Here is a 17,544-nt window from a genome sequence, read left to right on the forward strand (position 1 = left end):
GCTAAAAATGCAAAATAGGCACCCTACCTCTAATAACAGCCTCCAAGGTGTTATCGAACCGAAAATAGGCGCCCATTCCGGTATCGAACCCCAGACACGTCAGCATGGCAGACTCTTGCCATCGCCTGCTAAAGAAATAGCAAAGATTGAGTGCGAAAGGCCTTCACTCATAAAAAAATTGTAGCCAAAAGCAAATGTCAGCCCAAAGCAATCACCCCGGGGCCGATTGAGAGGCTAACGAAAAACGCCGACCTCGTCTGAACAGTAAACACGGAAAATTGAAAGAAAAAAAAAGAGTGCTTTAGAGATCTTCTACCGAGAGTATAGAGCCCTCTCTCTGGTCTCACCAAGTCTAGGGAAAAAGTCTGCAGTACTCTACAGTGTACTGGCTATTATAACAGTTAACAGTGTCGTGAAAAATGTGTCTCATGGCTAAAAATGCAAAATAGGCACCCTACCTCTAATAACGGCCTCCAAGGTGTTATCGAACCGAAAATAGGCGCCCATTCCGGTATCGAACCCCAGACACGTCAGCATGGCAGACTCTTGCCATCGCCACAGGTAGATGCTCTGCTTCCGGACTGTTAGGTCCTCGATGAGCAGTTTCAGTCCCTGGAAATTGAAAATGGGGATGTGATCAGGTCAGATTAAGGTCGAAACACACGACTAAACTTTTGTTATACCATGTTATTATATCTACCTTGCTTTGTTCCTATATCAGTGATGTCCACTCTTATGGTCAGCGATGTCCACTGTTATAGGTACTATGTTATTAAACCCATAAAATACACGAGACCTTGTTTAGACTGCTGGGGTAAAGGGACTTTTTAGTCTCATTCGAGCAGGATAAACAAGGTATATTCTATTCAAACAAGATGTCACGTAACGTGAAGCCATGGGGAGTCAGAAAGATGTAGTTCTAAGTTTTCCCCATAACATTGTAGGTACCTAATTTCGTTCAGGACAGCCATGCCACACGTGACGTTACGTTAGTCTCTTTCTGATGAAATTTTGAATTCATCTAGTTTTACCCTTACGTGCCTAATAGGTAGGCTTGAAGGGTAGCGCGCCTGTCTTGTAAGCGCTAGATAGCTGGTTCGATTTCTGCCCGGGGTGGTCCTAAACTGATGAGGTTCGTTCTCGGAACGGCTGGCTTTCTCTAATCGTGTTCATCTCTCTTCGATATCGGGACGATAAGAACAAAACATTCAACATGGAGATTAGGTACATAGATACAAACATCTCTAATCTCTAAGATAATGATTGATGGTATTACCTTTAATAGTAAAAATTAACCTCCTCGAGTGTCCTAGAGCATTTAGATGCTAATTTTGTTTCTCAATTGATCTTCTTATCACAAAAATTGGTAATTTTCTATACACCTATCATCAAAGATAGTAGTGGGTACCTACTTCAGATTTTTGTTAGCTTATCAATCGAAGCACTCTAACAAATCTGGTATGCAGCTTATTTGATGTACCTTCCAATTTCACTTGAACTTGAGATTAGCGAAATTATCAAAGCCTTTGCTTAATTAAATCACAGGTTTTGAGAAAATGAAAGAAAAAGAAAATCGAATTTTCAACTCGGAATTTTTTTTTTCAAAATCAAAATGATTGGCCTGGGTAGGGAACAACAATTAACAAAAAATTCAAGTGATTAAAAAAGTTCGAACACAGCTAGCGCTATCTATAAACAGCTGATTAGATCAATGTTGCCAAATGATTCTTAAATAATGCACGATTGAATGGTTTGAAAAATTATGCACAATGCCTTTGTATTTTTTTGTCCGAATCTAATAAGGGATTCCAATTTCCAAATCCATTTTGAGAAATAGAAACCGCGTTTTAAAAATCCTAATTCAGTTTTGGTGACTTTCAAACTACCTAGCTGTTTTTTTTTTTTTAATTTTTATCCATCGAATCAGATAACTTGAATCCATCGAATCCGGATTCATTGGATTCGAGTTGCCGTGCATTGTAGATTGTAGCCCATCTGGCAACACTGTAGCTGGCTAGCTGGAAATTTTCCGCGGAACCGCGGAACGGAAAACTTGTTTGAATTTTTTGAAATCTTGAACTACCTAGTTCAATAGTGTAAAATAATTTAAATAATGTTAAAAATGTTAAAATAGTGTACCTAAATGTTAAAATGGAATCAGACAAAGATCAAACTAGGAGTTTGTATACAGAGGCTAATGGTGTCCAAATTAAAACTGAACCAGAGGATGATTTTGAAGAAGCTTGTTATGAGAATGTTACAGTAAAATCTGAACCTCAATATGAAGAAATCACAATAAAATATGAACCGGTTATAGATACATCAGTCAAAAAATATTCTGTTGCTGACATTCTGGCTCTATCAAAAAATACAAAAAAGACTGAAACATTGTCTGTAGATACAAGAGTAGAAAAACAGTTATATTCAGTCAACATAAATTGTGTTAAACAAGAAGTTATAAATGAAGTGATAAAAACTAGAAAAAATCCAAGTGAAAAAAATACTGTGGAAGATTTTTGTAAACAGTGTTATAAAAATTCTTTAAGTGCCAATTCTAAGTATGTAACCAGCAAAGAAAAAACTTGTATCCCAAAATCAAATAATAAGGAACCTCAAGAATTAGTCAGACATAAGTGTATGCAATGTCCTCAGAGTTTTTCCTGTAAAGAATGTCTGGTCAAACACATCACACGGTCTCACGAAAATGATGTTTACTTCTGCAACAAGTGTGATAGGATCTTTCCCAACAAGTCATTGCTTGAAAAACATGTAAAAAAACACGATAACTTGTCAAAATACTTCTGAGTGAGAAAACTTCGATGTGAGAAATCTGAAAGAGTGTGAGTCTACGCGTGGAGGAAAAAGTGAGTGTGGAGTCACTTGTGGAACAAGCCACTGGTTTGAATTGGAAATCAAAGTTTTCCAAACCTGGGATTAGCAGCTAAAAGGTATAGTGGCCCTATGATCGAAAATAAGAAGGAATGAGAGACAGAAAAACAAAGCTTCGGAAAAACAAAAAAATCAGGCCCAAATTTACAATCTCTCTTGGATAAAATAAATAAATCTTTCTTTTAAAAACAAACGGTTTGTTAGAGTGCCCCTATAGTCGAAAACAAGGAGGGATCATTCAAACAAAGCCCTCTGTTTAGGTGGAAGAGCTTACCTACTATGTGAGAATCCAGCCATTAAAGCCTTTAAAAATAAATTGAAATTTAATAATAATAATTAACACAAGCGTCTCAAACTACCTACTGAAACAAGACAGTAGCACAGCAAAATTCTAAAACTTAAATTCAGTTCATTAAACAGGCAAAATAATTGGACAATCGGATTTCAAGACAACAAATAACAAAATACTTCTGCAACTACTGTATGAAGTCTTACCCACACAAGGAAAGTTTGAAGTATCATCTGAATACACATCAAGGTGTTAAGTTTCACTGTGCTCATTGCTCAAAATGCTACTCTGATAAAGGAACATTGATACGGCATTTAGATGTACACAATAATTTAGTTCTATTTTCTGTCCGGGGTGGTCCTAAACTGATGAGGTTCGTTCTCGGAACGGCTGGCTTTCTCTAATCGTGTTCATCTCTCTTCGATATCGGGACGATAAGACCTCCGTTATAGTTCCCTCTATCAAACCTCTTTGGTGGAGTAAAACTAGGTACCTCAAAACGTGTTTTGGCACTAAAAACTGACCATCGAAAATTTGACCCGATTACATTACTTTCCTTCCTATAGGGATGAGGAAAGTAAAAAGGGATTTAGCTGAAAACTTACCTTAGCCATGGTGGAGTCAATATTATAAATATGAGTTCCGTCAATCACCACGGGACAGTTACTGTCCTTGTCTTGGCAAGTGGATACAATGACGTCACGAATGTATTCCACAGCCGGATAGACCAGACTTTGAGCTGGAGTTACAACTAGCACTTTAGCTAAAAACTTACCTTAGCCATGGTGGAGTCAATATTATAAATATGAGTTCCGTCAATCACCACGGGACAGTTACTGTCCTTGTCTTGGCAACACCTCCGTTATAGTTCCCTCTATCAAACCTCTTTGGTGGAGTAAAACTAGGGACCTCAAAGCGTGTTTTGGCACTAAAAACTGACCATCGAAAATTTGACCCGATTACATTACTTTCCTTCCTATAGGAATAAATTTGAGAATAAAAATAGTATAATATCACAGTTTATTTTGTATGCAAAAAGATTCTGTGAGATAGTGCTCTTCCAGAATCAATCTTAAATTTGAGAATAAAAATAGTATAATATCACAGTTTATTTTGTATGCAAAAAGATTCTGTGAGATAGTGCTCTTCCAGAATCAATCTTAATTTTTATACATTTTAGCTAACAACCTACTAGCACAAAATAAATTATAGGTAATTAGTAAATAATATTATGTCCTTAGAATAATAAATAATAGTGTGTCCAGATCAATGTGACAGCAAAAAAATAGGCATTGTTGCCAAACATGTCACATGTGCAATGGTAGAGAATCTCTGAAAGGGAAAGTTATATTGCACAGTGCTTCCTCCGACAGTGAAACAAAGTCAGGTAAGGCGATATCCACCTTACCTGTTCTGGAATCCAACCCCTGAACTTAGAGCTACCTCTGCATTTTAAAAGAGAGAGTTTATCGACAATAGACCTTTACCTCAATTGCAACAATGTAAGGATTTCCTGCAATCTGATTGGTTCCTTCGTTTTGGGTTGATGACTCATTGCTGTCACATTGATCTGGATGGACTATAAGTAGGTATATGTACTTGTGGTCATTTACGAATGTTTTACATGATACTTCAAAGGCCGAAACTTTTTAGATAGGAACTTAGCCTTCCATTCACATTGCTTAACTCCTCACATAACAAGCCCACTCCAAGGCTTAGGTGTAGAGGTAAACAGCCCTAAAGGATGGATTAAGCTTATACGAATTTCTTCTTCTATTCACATTTCTGTTGCCTTCTGCTTTCTCCTCAATTGCAACAATGCAAGGATTTCCTGCAATCTGACTGGTTCCTTCATTTTGGGTTGATGACTCATTGCTGTCACATTGATCTGGATGAACTATAAGTAGGTACCTGCAATCTGATTGGTTCCTTCATTTTGGGTTGATGACTCATTGCTGTCACATTGATCTGGATGAACTATAGGAGTATCGGCGCGAACGACCTACTCTCCGTAGTGTTAAAACGCCTAAAATTGGGAAAAAAACAAGAAAACCTAATCTAGTCCTGTTCTGAACTTACATGTTTCTTTTTCTCTGCAGGTGGTGAATTTCCTCAATGATCTCTACACATTATTCGATAGGATTATCAAAGGCTATGAAGGACTCTTTAGTCCTATGTGAGTAGTATAACCTTTCTTCTCTCTCTCTCTCTCTCTCTCTCTCTCTTTTCCCCTTCATATTTAAATAAGGGCTTACAGATGTATTGTATTATGTTGTTAATCCTATAAAATACACGAGACCTTGTTTAGACTGCTGGGGTAAAGGGACTTTTTAGACTCATTCTGGCAGGATAAACAAGGTACATATATTCTATTCTATTCTATTCTATTATTATTTAACAACTTCCATTTCTCTCCGCCAGGTGTCAGGGTTACCTATTAAGAATGGCGACAGTCATGCAGGGGAAATAGTAATGGTAAGTCTAAGTAGCGACTCATTATGAAAGGCTTAAAAAAAAGAGAGGAAAAAAAAAAGAAGTTTGATAGAGGGATCTGTAACTGCTAATGTCTGTAACTGGACAGGATAGGAGAAAGCCAGCCGTTCCGAGAACGAACCGTATCTGTTTAGGCTAAAGTCAGCCCCGGGCGGGAATCGAACACGCGACCTAGCGCTAACAAGACTTACGCGCTACCCTCCAAGCTAACTAGACTGGCTTAACAATGAAATTCTTGTAGTAACCTTATTCATCTCTGTGGGTTTCAGATATTGAGCGCCAGTTCTGGTTACTCAAAAGTGACACGTTTGTCAGATTAGTACACCTATCTGTATCAAGACAAGTGTAGAACTCCACAATACCACAAACGATGTTACCTATACGCTACGTTTGAATTTGAAGTACCTACCTTGTTTCTCTCTAAGTACCTCGGTAATAAATACCCATATATCTACTACTTGTAGGTAAGCTAATTAACTGCACATGTTAATTACCTGGTTTTTTATGCAATGAAAAGTTAATTGAATAGGTACCTAACTATGGTTAAGTCTAGTAAGAGTAGTAAGTAATAATTATAATTATTACAAATCCAAATATTTTGGTAGATAAAATAAAGAATTTGGACCGATTGCAATATGTAATGACTTAATGGCTAAGTTCCTGACATTTGAAAACAACTTTCTCATACCTCAATAATAGTAGAGCAAAGCGAAGTAATAGAAAAGTAAAAATTCTCACCAAAAGCTTTCGCAATAGCAATCGTCTCCAAAATGGAAATGGCCGGCACAGCAATCAGGGACGAGCCGAGTATTTCCGACATCTCCACGAAGCTCAAGGTGACGTTATTTTCCACCGTGGAAAACGGCGGTAGCTTCACGCTGGGCAGACCGCCGTTGACCGTCCCCGTCAGTTTGAACGGCACCGTGCCGTCACCGCGGATGTAGAAGATGTAGGCGAGGGCCGTTCCCAGAATAACGACTACGGCGTTCCTAGCCAGGCCGAGAAGGCCGATCACTTTGCCTCTGGGTGTGGACGAGGCATTGTCTTTTAACCACTGAAATGAGAAGGGAGGGAAATGTCTTTACTCAATTGAACTGAGAATAAAATAGAATATACGTTGTTGATCCTGCTCGAATGAGACTAAAATGTCTCTTAACCCCAGCAGTCTAAACAAGGTCTCATGTAGGTATTTTATGGGTTCATTAACATATAACATAATAAATACATAAAAATGTTAACAGTAGGGTTAAAAAAATGAGAGAGGAGAAAAATATGAAAGTGGAATGAAATTGTCCAGTAAAATTCATTAAAGAACAAAATTATTGCCCAAGGCAATCTCTGCCTTCAACTTTGAGATAGAATAACTTGGTATACGTTGTTGATCCTGCTCGAATGAGACTAAAAAGTCTCTTAACCCCAGCAGTCTAAACAAGGTCTCATGTAGGTATTTTATGGGTTCATTAACATAACATAATACATAAATGTTAACAGTAGGGTTAAAAAATGAGAGAAGAGAAAAATATGAAACTGGAATGAAATTGTCCAGTAAAATTCATTAAAGAACAAAATTATTGCCCAAGGCAATCTCTGCCTTCAACTTTGAGATAGAATAACTTGAATTGAAAATGGGGATGTGATTAGGTCAGATTAAGGTCGAAACACACTACCATTTTCTTTTCTTTTGAAACTAAGCAAGGTCTTCTGTTCTAAACTTTTGTTATACCATGTTATTATATCTACCTTGCTTTGTTCCTACATCAGTGATGTCCACTCTTATGGTCAGCGATGTCCACTGTTATACTATGTTATTAAACCCATAAAATAAACGAGACCTTGTTTAGACTGTTGGGTTAAGGGACTTTTTAGTCTCATTCGAGCAGGACAAACAAGGTATATTCTATTCTATCAAGATGTCACGTCACGTGAAGCCATGGGGAGTCAGAAAGATGTAGTTCTAAGTTTTCCCCATAACATTGTAGGTAATTTCGTTCAGGACAGCCATGCTACACGTGACGTTACGTTAGTCTCTTTCTCTCTTTCTGATGAAATTTTGAATTCATCTAGTTTTACCCTTACGTGCCTAATAGGTAGGCTTGAAGGGTAGCGCGCCTGTCTTGTAAATGAGAGAGGAGAAAAATGTGAAACTGGAATGAAATTGTCCAGTAAAATTCATTAAAGAACAAAATTATTGCCCAAGGCAATCTCTGCCTTCAACTTCGAGATAGAATAACTTTATGTTTAGACCTTTTGGCGGCTAAATAAGAGTGTAATGTGTCTCTCATAGCGGTATCAATGACTTTTTAATCATCAATGAATGTTAATGATTTTATTTGTTTTCACACGCCAATAATCATGTCGTAGGTGGAATTCTTTCATTATTCAGTTTTGCGATTTTTATGACTCCTCATACGAAATAAATGCAATATCAATGAAACCTCAATAAATGCATGACACCTTTTGGTATCAACAAAGAAGACTATTTGATCATCGTTATCAACTTATCAGTAATGGCATTCTAATTTATTTAGGAATTTGTTGTAGGGTAATAGAAAGTAAAACTTTTCTACAGCTCAACTGTGATGTCACCTGTCCTTCCACCAATAAGATTGTCGATAATTTCTCGCTCTTCACTTTTCAACGTCCCGGGGCCTGAAATGATAAATGGGTAATATCAGAGTAGTGCTTTATTCAGTCTTGCTGGGGGACTTTAAACAGGGAAGAGAACAGCTCAGTCTGGCGGGAAGACTTTAAACAGGGATGATACCAGCCTGAAATTTCGCATGACACCTTTTGATATCAACAAAGAAGACTATTTGATCATCGTTATCAACTTATCAGTAATGGCATTCTAATTTATTTAGGAATTTTAATTGTGTTAAGCATTATGTTAAATTTTCGTCACAAACGTCGTCAGTTCGTTACCCACTTAATACCTACACTACACTACATTTTATGACTTGACTTGAACCACCAACCTCCAGATTTAAAGTCCAACGTTACTAAATAAAGCATTAAACTTTAGAGTCTATTAAACCTCTACCCAAAATGGTCTTCTCGGTACCGCTTTCGCATTACTTCAAGGCACATTCTTTTACGCCCATGCCTATCCAGTATCCAATAATGGAAAAGTTTGGTTAGAAAATTTCCCCCTGGCCGGGATTCGAACCCAGCACCTCCGGGTTGATTGCCAGTGCTCTTGACCACTCGGCCACAGAGGTGGGCATATCAGTATGATCAAGAAACTTGGTAATTGTTCAGAAGCCGCGTCAACACTTTTTCATTGACGTGCCTTTATAGCTCATCAGGGTTTAACGGATTGAAGCTTTGAGTTTTTACCTCCTGCTTTGAGTTAAACAACAATCAGTAAATAAATATTAGATAGTAGTAATATTAACACCCAACCCAAACACAAAAGCACTGTTTAATTGTACATAGGTAATACATACATAGTACGTACATAGATAATGAAAACAAGGAAAAACTATTCCAATATTCGAAGCACTACAGCTATGTACAGGGTGGTCCAGAGTTACCTGACGGTGGTTTAAAGGATTGACGCTTTAAGTTTTTACCTCCTGCTTTGAGTTAAACAACAATCACAACAATTAGTAAATAAATAGTACTTAGATAGTAGTAATATTAACACCCAACCCAAATACAAAAGTACTGTTTAATTGTACATAGGTAATGTATACATAGTAAGTACATAGATAATGAAAACAAGGAAAAACTATTCCAATATTCGAAGCACTACAGCTATGTACAGGGTGGTCCAGAGTTACCTGACGGTTTTAAAATGATGCTACACGTTCAATTTTGAAGATAAAAGAGTAGCATTTATTTCAAATGAAAGATAACAAACAAAATGACGTTTACATTTTTGGTGATTTTCTTTGTGATGGTGATCAGGTGTGGCAGACAACGCTATCCGAAAAATTGCCCTCATTTTGAAAACACTCGATCTTTGTGCAAAATCGACATACTGTCTTTAGTTTTTCCTGGGCACGAATTGTAGCATTTATTTCAAATGAAAGATAACAAACAAAATGACGTTTACTTTTTTGGTGATTTTGTTTGTGATGATGATCAGGTGTGGCAGACAAGGCTATCCGAAAAATTGCCCTCATTTTGAAAACACTCGATCTTTGTGCAAAATCGACATACTGTCTTTAGTTTTTCCTGGGCACGAATTTCGCGATAAGAAGCACCCGTTAACTCATCCAGAGTCCTTGTCTTATAAATATACACTTTGTTTTTAACGTATTTCGATGAAAAAAAGTCGCATGAGCTAAGATCGGGTGAGGAGGGAGGAAAATCAAAATGGATGCAAAACTTCCTCTGAGCATTAGTCAAAAATTCACTACTTTTAAGAAATGCCACCATCACCAGCGATGTTGTGGGGTCCACGACTACATTGTAACAAAAGCTCATTTCGTTCTGAACTTAGTGATATTAATTTCAACAAGCTACGATAAGTTATAACAAAGTAATGGGCAAATCAAAACCGTCAGGTAACTCTGGACCACCCTGTATGTACATAGGTACATACCTATTAGGTAGGTACTTAGAGTTATAGTTAGTACCTATGTAGGTACTTATAGGTACTTATTTGAATTTTACCATTAGCGTAGGTTCATCGGCGATAATTAAGTAGGTACTTAGTTTTTACTGATAGGTACTTATTTTTACTTAAGGATCGGTGTTAGCCTAAACGGGCCCCGGGGCGGGGCTTAACAAGGGGCCTCCCTTGTGACAATTTTTTACAATCAAGAATATGGCTTTGCTTACTCTGAGGATTAGGTTTAGGGGCAAACTGCCTTAAAAGTTGGGTTAAGCTTCTACGAATCTACGAAGGGTGGGTTTCACCAACTTTCTTTTTAGCCTCTAAAAGCCTGTTAGTGCAATAGTCCTGTTAATTCGTGTGGACATGAAACTTGAAATAGTATAGAATATATATCTATTATGTACCTACCTTGTTTATTCTGCCAGAATGAGACTGAAAAATCCCTTTACTCCCGCAGTCTAAACAAGGTCTTATTATTTTAGCAGAGCGTAGTCGCCTGAAAAATTAAAACCGCCAACTGTAGCCCCCCTTGTGAACGACCCTGCGAATTGCTTGCTACTTTGTATTTTCAAGAATTTCAAGAAAATTCCTAGAAACAAAATAGGGCGCCTCCTTGATTGGAGAGGTGCAACTTGATTGAGGCAGTCTGTGGGATCGGTGTTAGCCTAAACGGGCCCCGGGGCGGGGCTTAACAAGGGGCCTCCCTTGTGACAATTTTTTTACAATCAAGAATATTGCTTTGCTTACTCTGAGGATTAGGTTTAGGGGCAAACTGCCTTAAAAGTTGGGTTAAGCTTCTACGAATCTACGAAGGGTGGGTTTCACCAACTTTCTTTTTAGCCTCTAAAAGCCTGTTAGTGCAATAGTCCTGTTAATTCGTGTGGACATGAAACTTGAAATAGAATAGAATATATGAGACTGAAAAATCCCTTTACTCCCGCAGTCTAAACAAGGTCTTATTATTTTAGTAGAGCGTAGTCGCCTGAAAAATCAAACCGCCAGGAACTGTAACTGCTAAGGTCTTATCGTCCCAAAAAAACGAAGAGAGAAGGAAGACAGGATAGGAGAAAGCCAGCCCTTACGAGAAAGAAATCCGCCCCTTGCAGGAATACAACCCGCGATCTAGCGCTTACAATGCAGACGCGCTAACCTTCAAGCTACATAACTAGGCTGGCTACGATTTGTTTAATTTTCCTTCAACCTCTTTAGGAAACCAATTCACCTTTTGAGATCACATCAAATGTCCTGAGCAAAGCTCCCTCGCAGGCAAAATGTGTTTGTGCGCATACGTTTCTGCGCATTTCTTTCTGCTCCTCCGCAAGCGTGCTTGCATACTGGCTCTACCTAGCGGACGAAAAAAACAACTGCGTGAAGTCTGACGTCACACATCTTTGAACTCTTTCATTAGAACGGAAAATAAAAATTGAATTCTCGACCTTTTACAGTTATTTTTTCGGAGTTTTGATTTCGGATTTGGACTTTTCCTATCTTTTTACATAGAAATCGACCATTTATTTATAATTTTACCCATTTGCAACTGCTCCATTTTCACCTGACATCCTGTAAAAGGTACCTACCTACCTACCTACCTATATCTACCCACATTGAGGTAGGTAACTTAATCATTTTCACCTTACCCACTTACATCAACGGCAATTCCCTCTCTAAGCTCGATAACCTCTCGAAACGGGGAACTCTAACTGCTAAGGTCTTATCGTCCCAAAAAACGAATAGAGAAGGAAGACAGGATTGGAGAAAGCCAGCCGTTCCGAGAAAGAAATCCGCCCCTTGCAGGAATACAACCCGCGATCTAGCGCTTACAATGCAGACGCGCTAACCTTCCTTCAAGCTACATAACTAGGCTGGCTACGATTTGTTTAATTTTCCTTCAACCTCTTTAAGAAACCAATTCACCTTTTGAGATTACGACAATTTGAATAAAGTGCGTACCTACCTAGAAAGTAGGTACCAACCTTGTTGGGCCGAAAGTTTTCCAACATCTTGTAGGTACATTGAGGTAGGTAACTTAATCATTTTCACCTTACCCACTTACATCAACGGCAATTCCCTCTCTAAGCTCGATAACCTCTCGAAACGATAACGATAAACCGTTACGATAATTGTCACTATAATCGTTATTTCGACTGAATTAACGTTGGATAATGCAACGGGTGCCGACGTGCGACATTATTACTAAATTATTATAATCATTATTACATATTTTATTATCATCATTATTATCTTCTATTGTAGTAAGAATCGGGATCGATTAAAAGCCAGGGGCTACCGATAGCAGATTTTGATAGGGGAAAGTCACTGTACTTACATTACATTGAAATGGGGGACTTTTCTAACGAGATTCCTGTGTCCCGAGTCCAGTATGTAGGATTGTTGCAAAGTCACTGTATAATCTCTAACCTTTTGAATGCACCAGCCCCAATGGGTCACTAAAGTTAAGCAAGCCAGCCTAGTTAGCTTAGTTGGTAGCGCGTCTGCCTTGTAAGCGCTAGGCCGCGGGTTCGATTCCCGCCCGGGGCGGATTTTATTAGGAATAAATTTTAGTGAATAAATAAAGAGTAGGGAAAATCCAAAACTCTTTAATTTTCACAGATCTCTGTAAAAGTTCACACAGGGATAATCAGATTTTCAACCTATGTAGGTACCTACTTTTTTTTTTTTTAGAAGTCTCCGCATTAGTTTTCAAGCCGGAATTTTGACATCTCCACCAATGATATTGATTTTTTATGTGAGAAAGAAAAGAGGCGTCTCCACTAATAATACTTTTTCTTTCATGAGAGGTTGGATAGAGGGAACTGTAACTGTTGAGGTCTTATCGTCCCTAAAGCCTCAATTAAGGCAAAAGAGGAGAAATCCAGCAGTTCCTAGAACGAACCTTATCTCTGTAGGACTTTTGGGGAATCTCCGCCATCCGTCCCAAGCGGGAATCATACCCTTTCAAACTAAAAGTAGACTGCCAGCCTAGTTAGCTTAGTTGGTAGTGCGTCTGCCTTGTAAGCGCTAGGCCGCGGGTTCGATTCCCGCCCGGGGCGGATTTTATCCTGATGGGATAATGTTCGTTCTCGGAACGGCTGGCTTTCTCCTATCCTGTCTTCCTTCTCTCCTCGATTTCGGGACGATAAGACCATAGCAGTTAAAGTTCCCTCTGTCAAACCTCTTAAAAAAAACCAAAAGTGACACGTTTGTCAGATTAGTACACCTATCTGTATCAAGACAAGTGTAGAACACCACAATACCACAAACGATGTTACCTACGCTACGTTTGAATTTGAAGTACCTACCTTGTTTCTCTCTAAGTACCTCGGTAATAAATACAAACAATGTAACGATTTCCTGCAATCTGATTGGTTCCTTCATTTTGGGTTGATGACTCATTGCTGTCACATTGATCTGGATGAACTATATATAAAAGAAAGACTACATCTATTTAAATTTGGTATATCAAAAAATTACCATATTGTGGGTATGTAAGGTATAATAATACTCTCAGACATCTATCAGGTGTGAAATCAACATCCTTACAGCCAATTAGCCCAATAGTTTCAAGAAAATCTCGTCCATTGGTTTCATAAGTTATAGATAGGGTAAGTGTACCATTTATTCGCCCACTTAAAAAACGTACCATTTATTGGCCCACCTGCCCACATATATTTTTTTAATTTTTAACATGTTAATTACCTAGTTTTTTTTATGCAACGAAAAGTTAATTGAATAGGTACCTACCTAACTATGGTTAAGTCTAGTAAGAGTAGTAAGTAATAATTATAATATTACAAATCCAAATATTTTGGTAAATAAAATAAAGACTTTGGACCGATTGCAATATGTAATGACTTAATGGCTAAGTTCCTGACATTTGAAAACAACTTTCTCATACCTCAATAATAGTAGAGCATTTCGATAGCAGTCTTTAAGCCCTTTCTTTTGATGAAATTGGATCTTGAAAAAGTTTGTCCAGTTCAGACTTATATGTGGCGTATGGTACAGGTGGTCCAATAAATGGTACGTTTTTTAGGTGGGCGAATAAGTGGTACACTTACCCTAAGTGTTAAACTAAATAAACTTGGTCTGAAATATCTATCAAGAGGCTTGATTTCTCCCAAAGAAGGTTAAGTAATAGGTCATCTTTTTTTATTATTAACCACTTTAACCAAGTAGAAAAAATATCTCTTAAATGTACTACGATGTCAATTGCATTTGCTTCTTTTGTCCATTGTTGTGATGTTAACTAAGAATCCGATCATTATGCCAATTTGGCTAGAAAATGTCACGTGTCAGAATCTAGTACAAATTTTCCTATAGGAAATTTATCGCACCAATTACCGTTTCAGTAGAGTGTGGATACTTTCTATCCAAGGGTCACCCAGGTTCCCGTTGTAGGGTATTACAGCCAATTAGCCCAATAGTTTCAAGAAAATCTCGTCCATTGGTTTCATAAGTTATAGATAAGTGTTAAAATAAATAAACTTGGTCTGAAATATCTATCAAGAGGCTTGATTTCTCCCAAAGAAGGTTAAGTAATAGGTCATCTTTTTTATTATTAACCACTTTAACCAAGTAGAAAAAATATCTCTTAAATGTACTACGATGTCAATTGTATTTGCTTCTTTTGTCCATTGTTGTGATGTTAACTAAGAATCTGATCATTATGCCAATTTGGCTAGAAAATGTCACGTGTCAGAATCTAGTACAAATTTTCCTATAGGAAATTTATCGCACCAATTACCGTACATGACACCTTTTGGTATCAACAAAGAAGACTATTTGATCATCGTTATCAACTTATCAGTAATGGCATTCTAATTTATTTGGGAATTTTAATTGTGTTAAGCATTATGTTAAATTTTCGTCACAAACGTCGTTAGTTCGTTACCCACTTCATACCTACACTACACTACATTTTATGACTTGACTTGAACCACCCACCTCCAGATTTAAAGTCCAATGTTACTAAATAAAGCATTAAACTTTAGAGTCTATTAAACCTCTACCCAAAATGGTCTTCTCGGCACCGCTTTCGCATTACTTTAAGGCACATTTTTTTACGCCCATGCCTATCCAGTATCCAATAATGGAAAAGTTTGGTTAGAAAATTTCCCCCTGGCAGGGATTCTAACCCAGCACCTCCGGGTTGAGTGCCAGTGCTCTTGACCATTCGGCCACAGAGGTGGGCATATCAGTATGATCAAGAAACTTGGTAATTGTTCAGAAGCCGCGTCAACACTTTTTCATTGACGTGCCTTCTGAACAATTACCGAAAACTTACCTTACCGATCAGAAGCACCAGTATCGTCACCACACCTAGGATGGTATCACCGGCCCGAATCTTGTCCAAATTATTCAACACCAGACTCCACGAGTCAATAACCCCATGACTCTTGCCTGAGATACCCAGGAGGCCTTTGATCTGGGAGGAGGCGATGGTAATTGCCGCGGCCGAAGTGAACCCAATGGTAACCGGCATGGAAATGAACTCAACCAGGAACCCTGCGCATGCGCGGGAGAGAGGAAGATTAGAAATAGGCCGTGTTGGACCTCTCGCACATTAAGGTGTGTCCACCTGTCCACACATGGTTGACGGCCGTCGATCGATATGAGAATCAATGTGGATAACGGCCGGTCGAACATGTGTGGACACAGCTTTAGAAGCGGAATCTGGACTGATTATTTATGTACACGAAAACGTGAAAAAACGGTTTAGGAGTCCTAAATATTTCGAAGATCGTCTATGAGCTACGGCCCAAGTATCCCTGTGTCCACATAGTCTTCTGACTCTGATATTTGTGCGTCTGCAATAACAGTCAGTGATGCAAAAATGATTTTCATCTACCGACTAATATTAATCAAATAATCACAAACGAAACTATCTTCACAAGATGCACTAGCACTTCCTGGTCGTCGACCTGGAAAGGGTTAACATTTTAAAAATGATAAAATTTAAAATGGAATCTTTAATGGCCGTGGCCACAAAGCGAGTTTAACTCTCGGATTAGTCAATCTGATCGGTTGATTAAAAAAAAAAAGTTACCTAATAAAACCGAGATTTCAACTTAAACGCTTAAACGGAGTTTAAACTTTGTGGCCCTGGCCTTGGGTACAACCGTTTTGTTTCTATAAAATTTATGTTTCGCACATTGCATAACTCAAATAAATACCTGGCGTTCGAACGACTATGTCTCAAGTCTCGAAGTTCTTCTCAGGTTCTCCCTCTCTCCTTTTCCTTTCTTCACTTTCCGGTTTAGGAGTCCTAAATATTTCGAGGATCGTCTATGAGCTACGGCCCAAGTATCCCTGTGCCCACATAGTCTTCTGACTCTGATATTTGTGCGTTTGCAATAACAGTCAGTGATGCAAAAATGATTTCCATCTACCGAATAATATTAATCAAATAATCACAAACGAAACTATCTTCCCAAGATGCGTTGATAGCTGTGAGTTACATAATCCTACGCGGTTTTGTCAAGTCCACATATTGATAATCTTGTTTCCACGGTTTACAATTTAATTAACCGCCTCTCACTTTACAATGGGAATTCTCACGCAGCCGTGTGTGCACTCCCAACTCCCATCTTGTTTTCCACGAAAAAAAGTCGCATGAGCTAAGATCGGGATAGGAGGGAGGAAAATCAAAATGGATGCAAAACTTCCTCTGAGCATTAGTCAAAAATTCACTACTTTTAAGAAATGCCACCAAAGCGAGTCACAAGATGCGTTGATAGCTGTGAGTTACATAATCCTACGCGGTTTTGTCAAGTCCACATATTGATAATCTTGTTTCCACGGTTTACAATCCCCAAGATGCGTTGATAGCTGTGAGTTACATAATCCTACGCGGTTTTGTCAAGTCCACATATTGATAATCTTGCTTCCACGGTTTACAATTTAATTAACTGCCTCTCACTTTACAATGAGAATTCTCACGCAGCCGTGTGTGCACTCCCAACTCCCATCTTGTTAGGCCAGCCACTCACTATCAGGTAGACCTGACAAGTAGGTACACCTGATCAGGTCCGCCTGATAGTGAGTGTGCGCTCATCCGGTATCGGGTAGACCTGATCAGCCGTACCTCTCAGGTCTACCCGATAGTGTGTGTGCTCATCAGGTAGACCTGACAGGCGGACTTGATCAGCTGTACCTGTCAGATCTACCTGATAGTGAGTGGCTGGCTTTGGTCTTGTTATCTAATAATCCTATGCACCTCTGTGTCATGGATTTTTCAAGATTTTTATGGTTTGAGATTAGCGCTGGCCTTCAAAATGGAATTGAAGTGACCAAGGCGACAGATTTGCTA

The 17,544-nt window shown here is 38.5% G+C and overlaps 1 protein-coding gene and 1 long non-coding RNA gene across 2 annotated transcripts in view; one reads left to right on the forward strand and one right to left on the reverse strand.

Annotated features, from left to right (window-relative positions):
- Nucleotides 1-179: 179 nt before the first annotated feature.
- LOC103505236 (sodium-independent sulfate anion transporter-like) overlaps nt 180-17,544 on the reverse strand; it is a 45,358-nt gene continuing 27,993 nt past the window's right edge. The window contains exons 4-7 of the mRNA XM_026820586.1: nt 15,520-15,740; nt 6,360-6,725; nt 3,784-3,948; nt 180-612 (exon numbers count right to left, since the gene is read on the reverse strand). Of these exons, the coding sequence (XP_026676387.1) occupies nt 433-612; nt 3,784-3,948; nt 6,360-6,725; nt 15,520-15,740 (932 nt within the window). The 3' untranslated portion in view covers nt 180-432. The remainder of the gene's footprint in view (nt 613-3,783; nt 3,949-6,359; nt 6,726-15,519; nt 15,741-17,544) is intronic.
- LOC113465780 lies at nt 13,576-14,576 on the forward strand. Its single transcript, XR_003390389.1, has 2 exons — nt 13,576-13,837; nt 14,300-14,576. It is a non-coding gene; the product is annotated as an uncharacterized LOC113465780 (long non-coding RNA).

This window comes from Diaphorina citri, unplaced genomic scaffold (genome assembly GCF_000475195.1).
Source record: "Diaphorina citri unplaced genomic scaffold, Diaci psyllid genome assembly version 1.1 scaffold158, whole genome shotgun sequence".
NCBI classification, from domain to species: Eukaryota; Metazoa; Arthropoda; class Insecta; order Hemiptera; family Psyllidae; genus Diaphorina; species Diaphorina citri.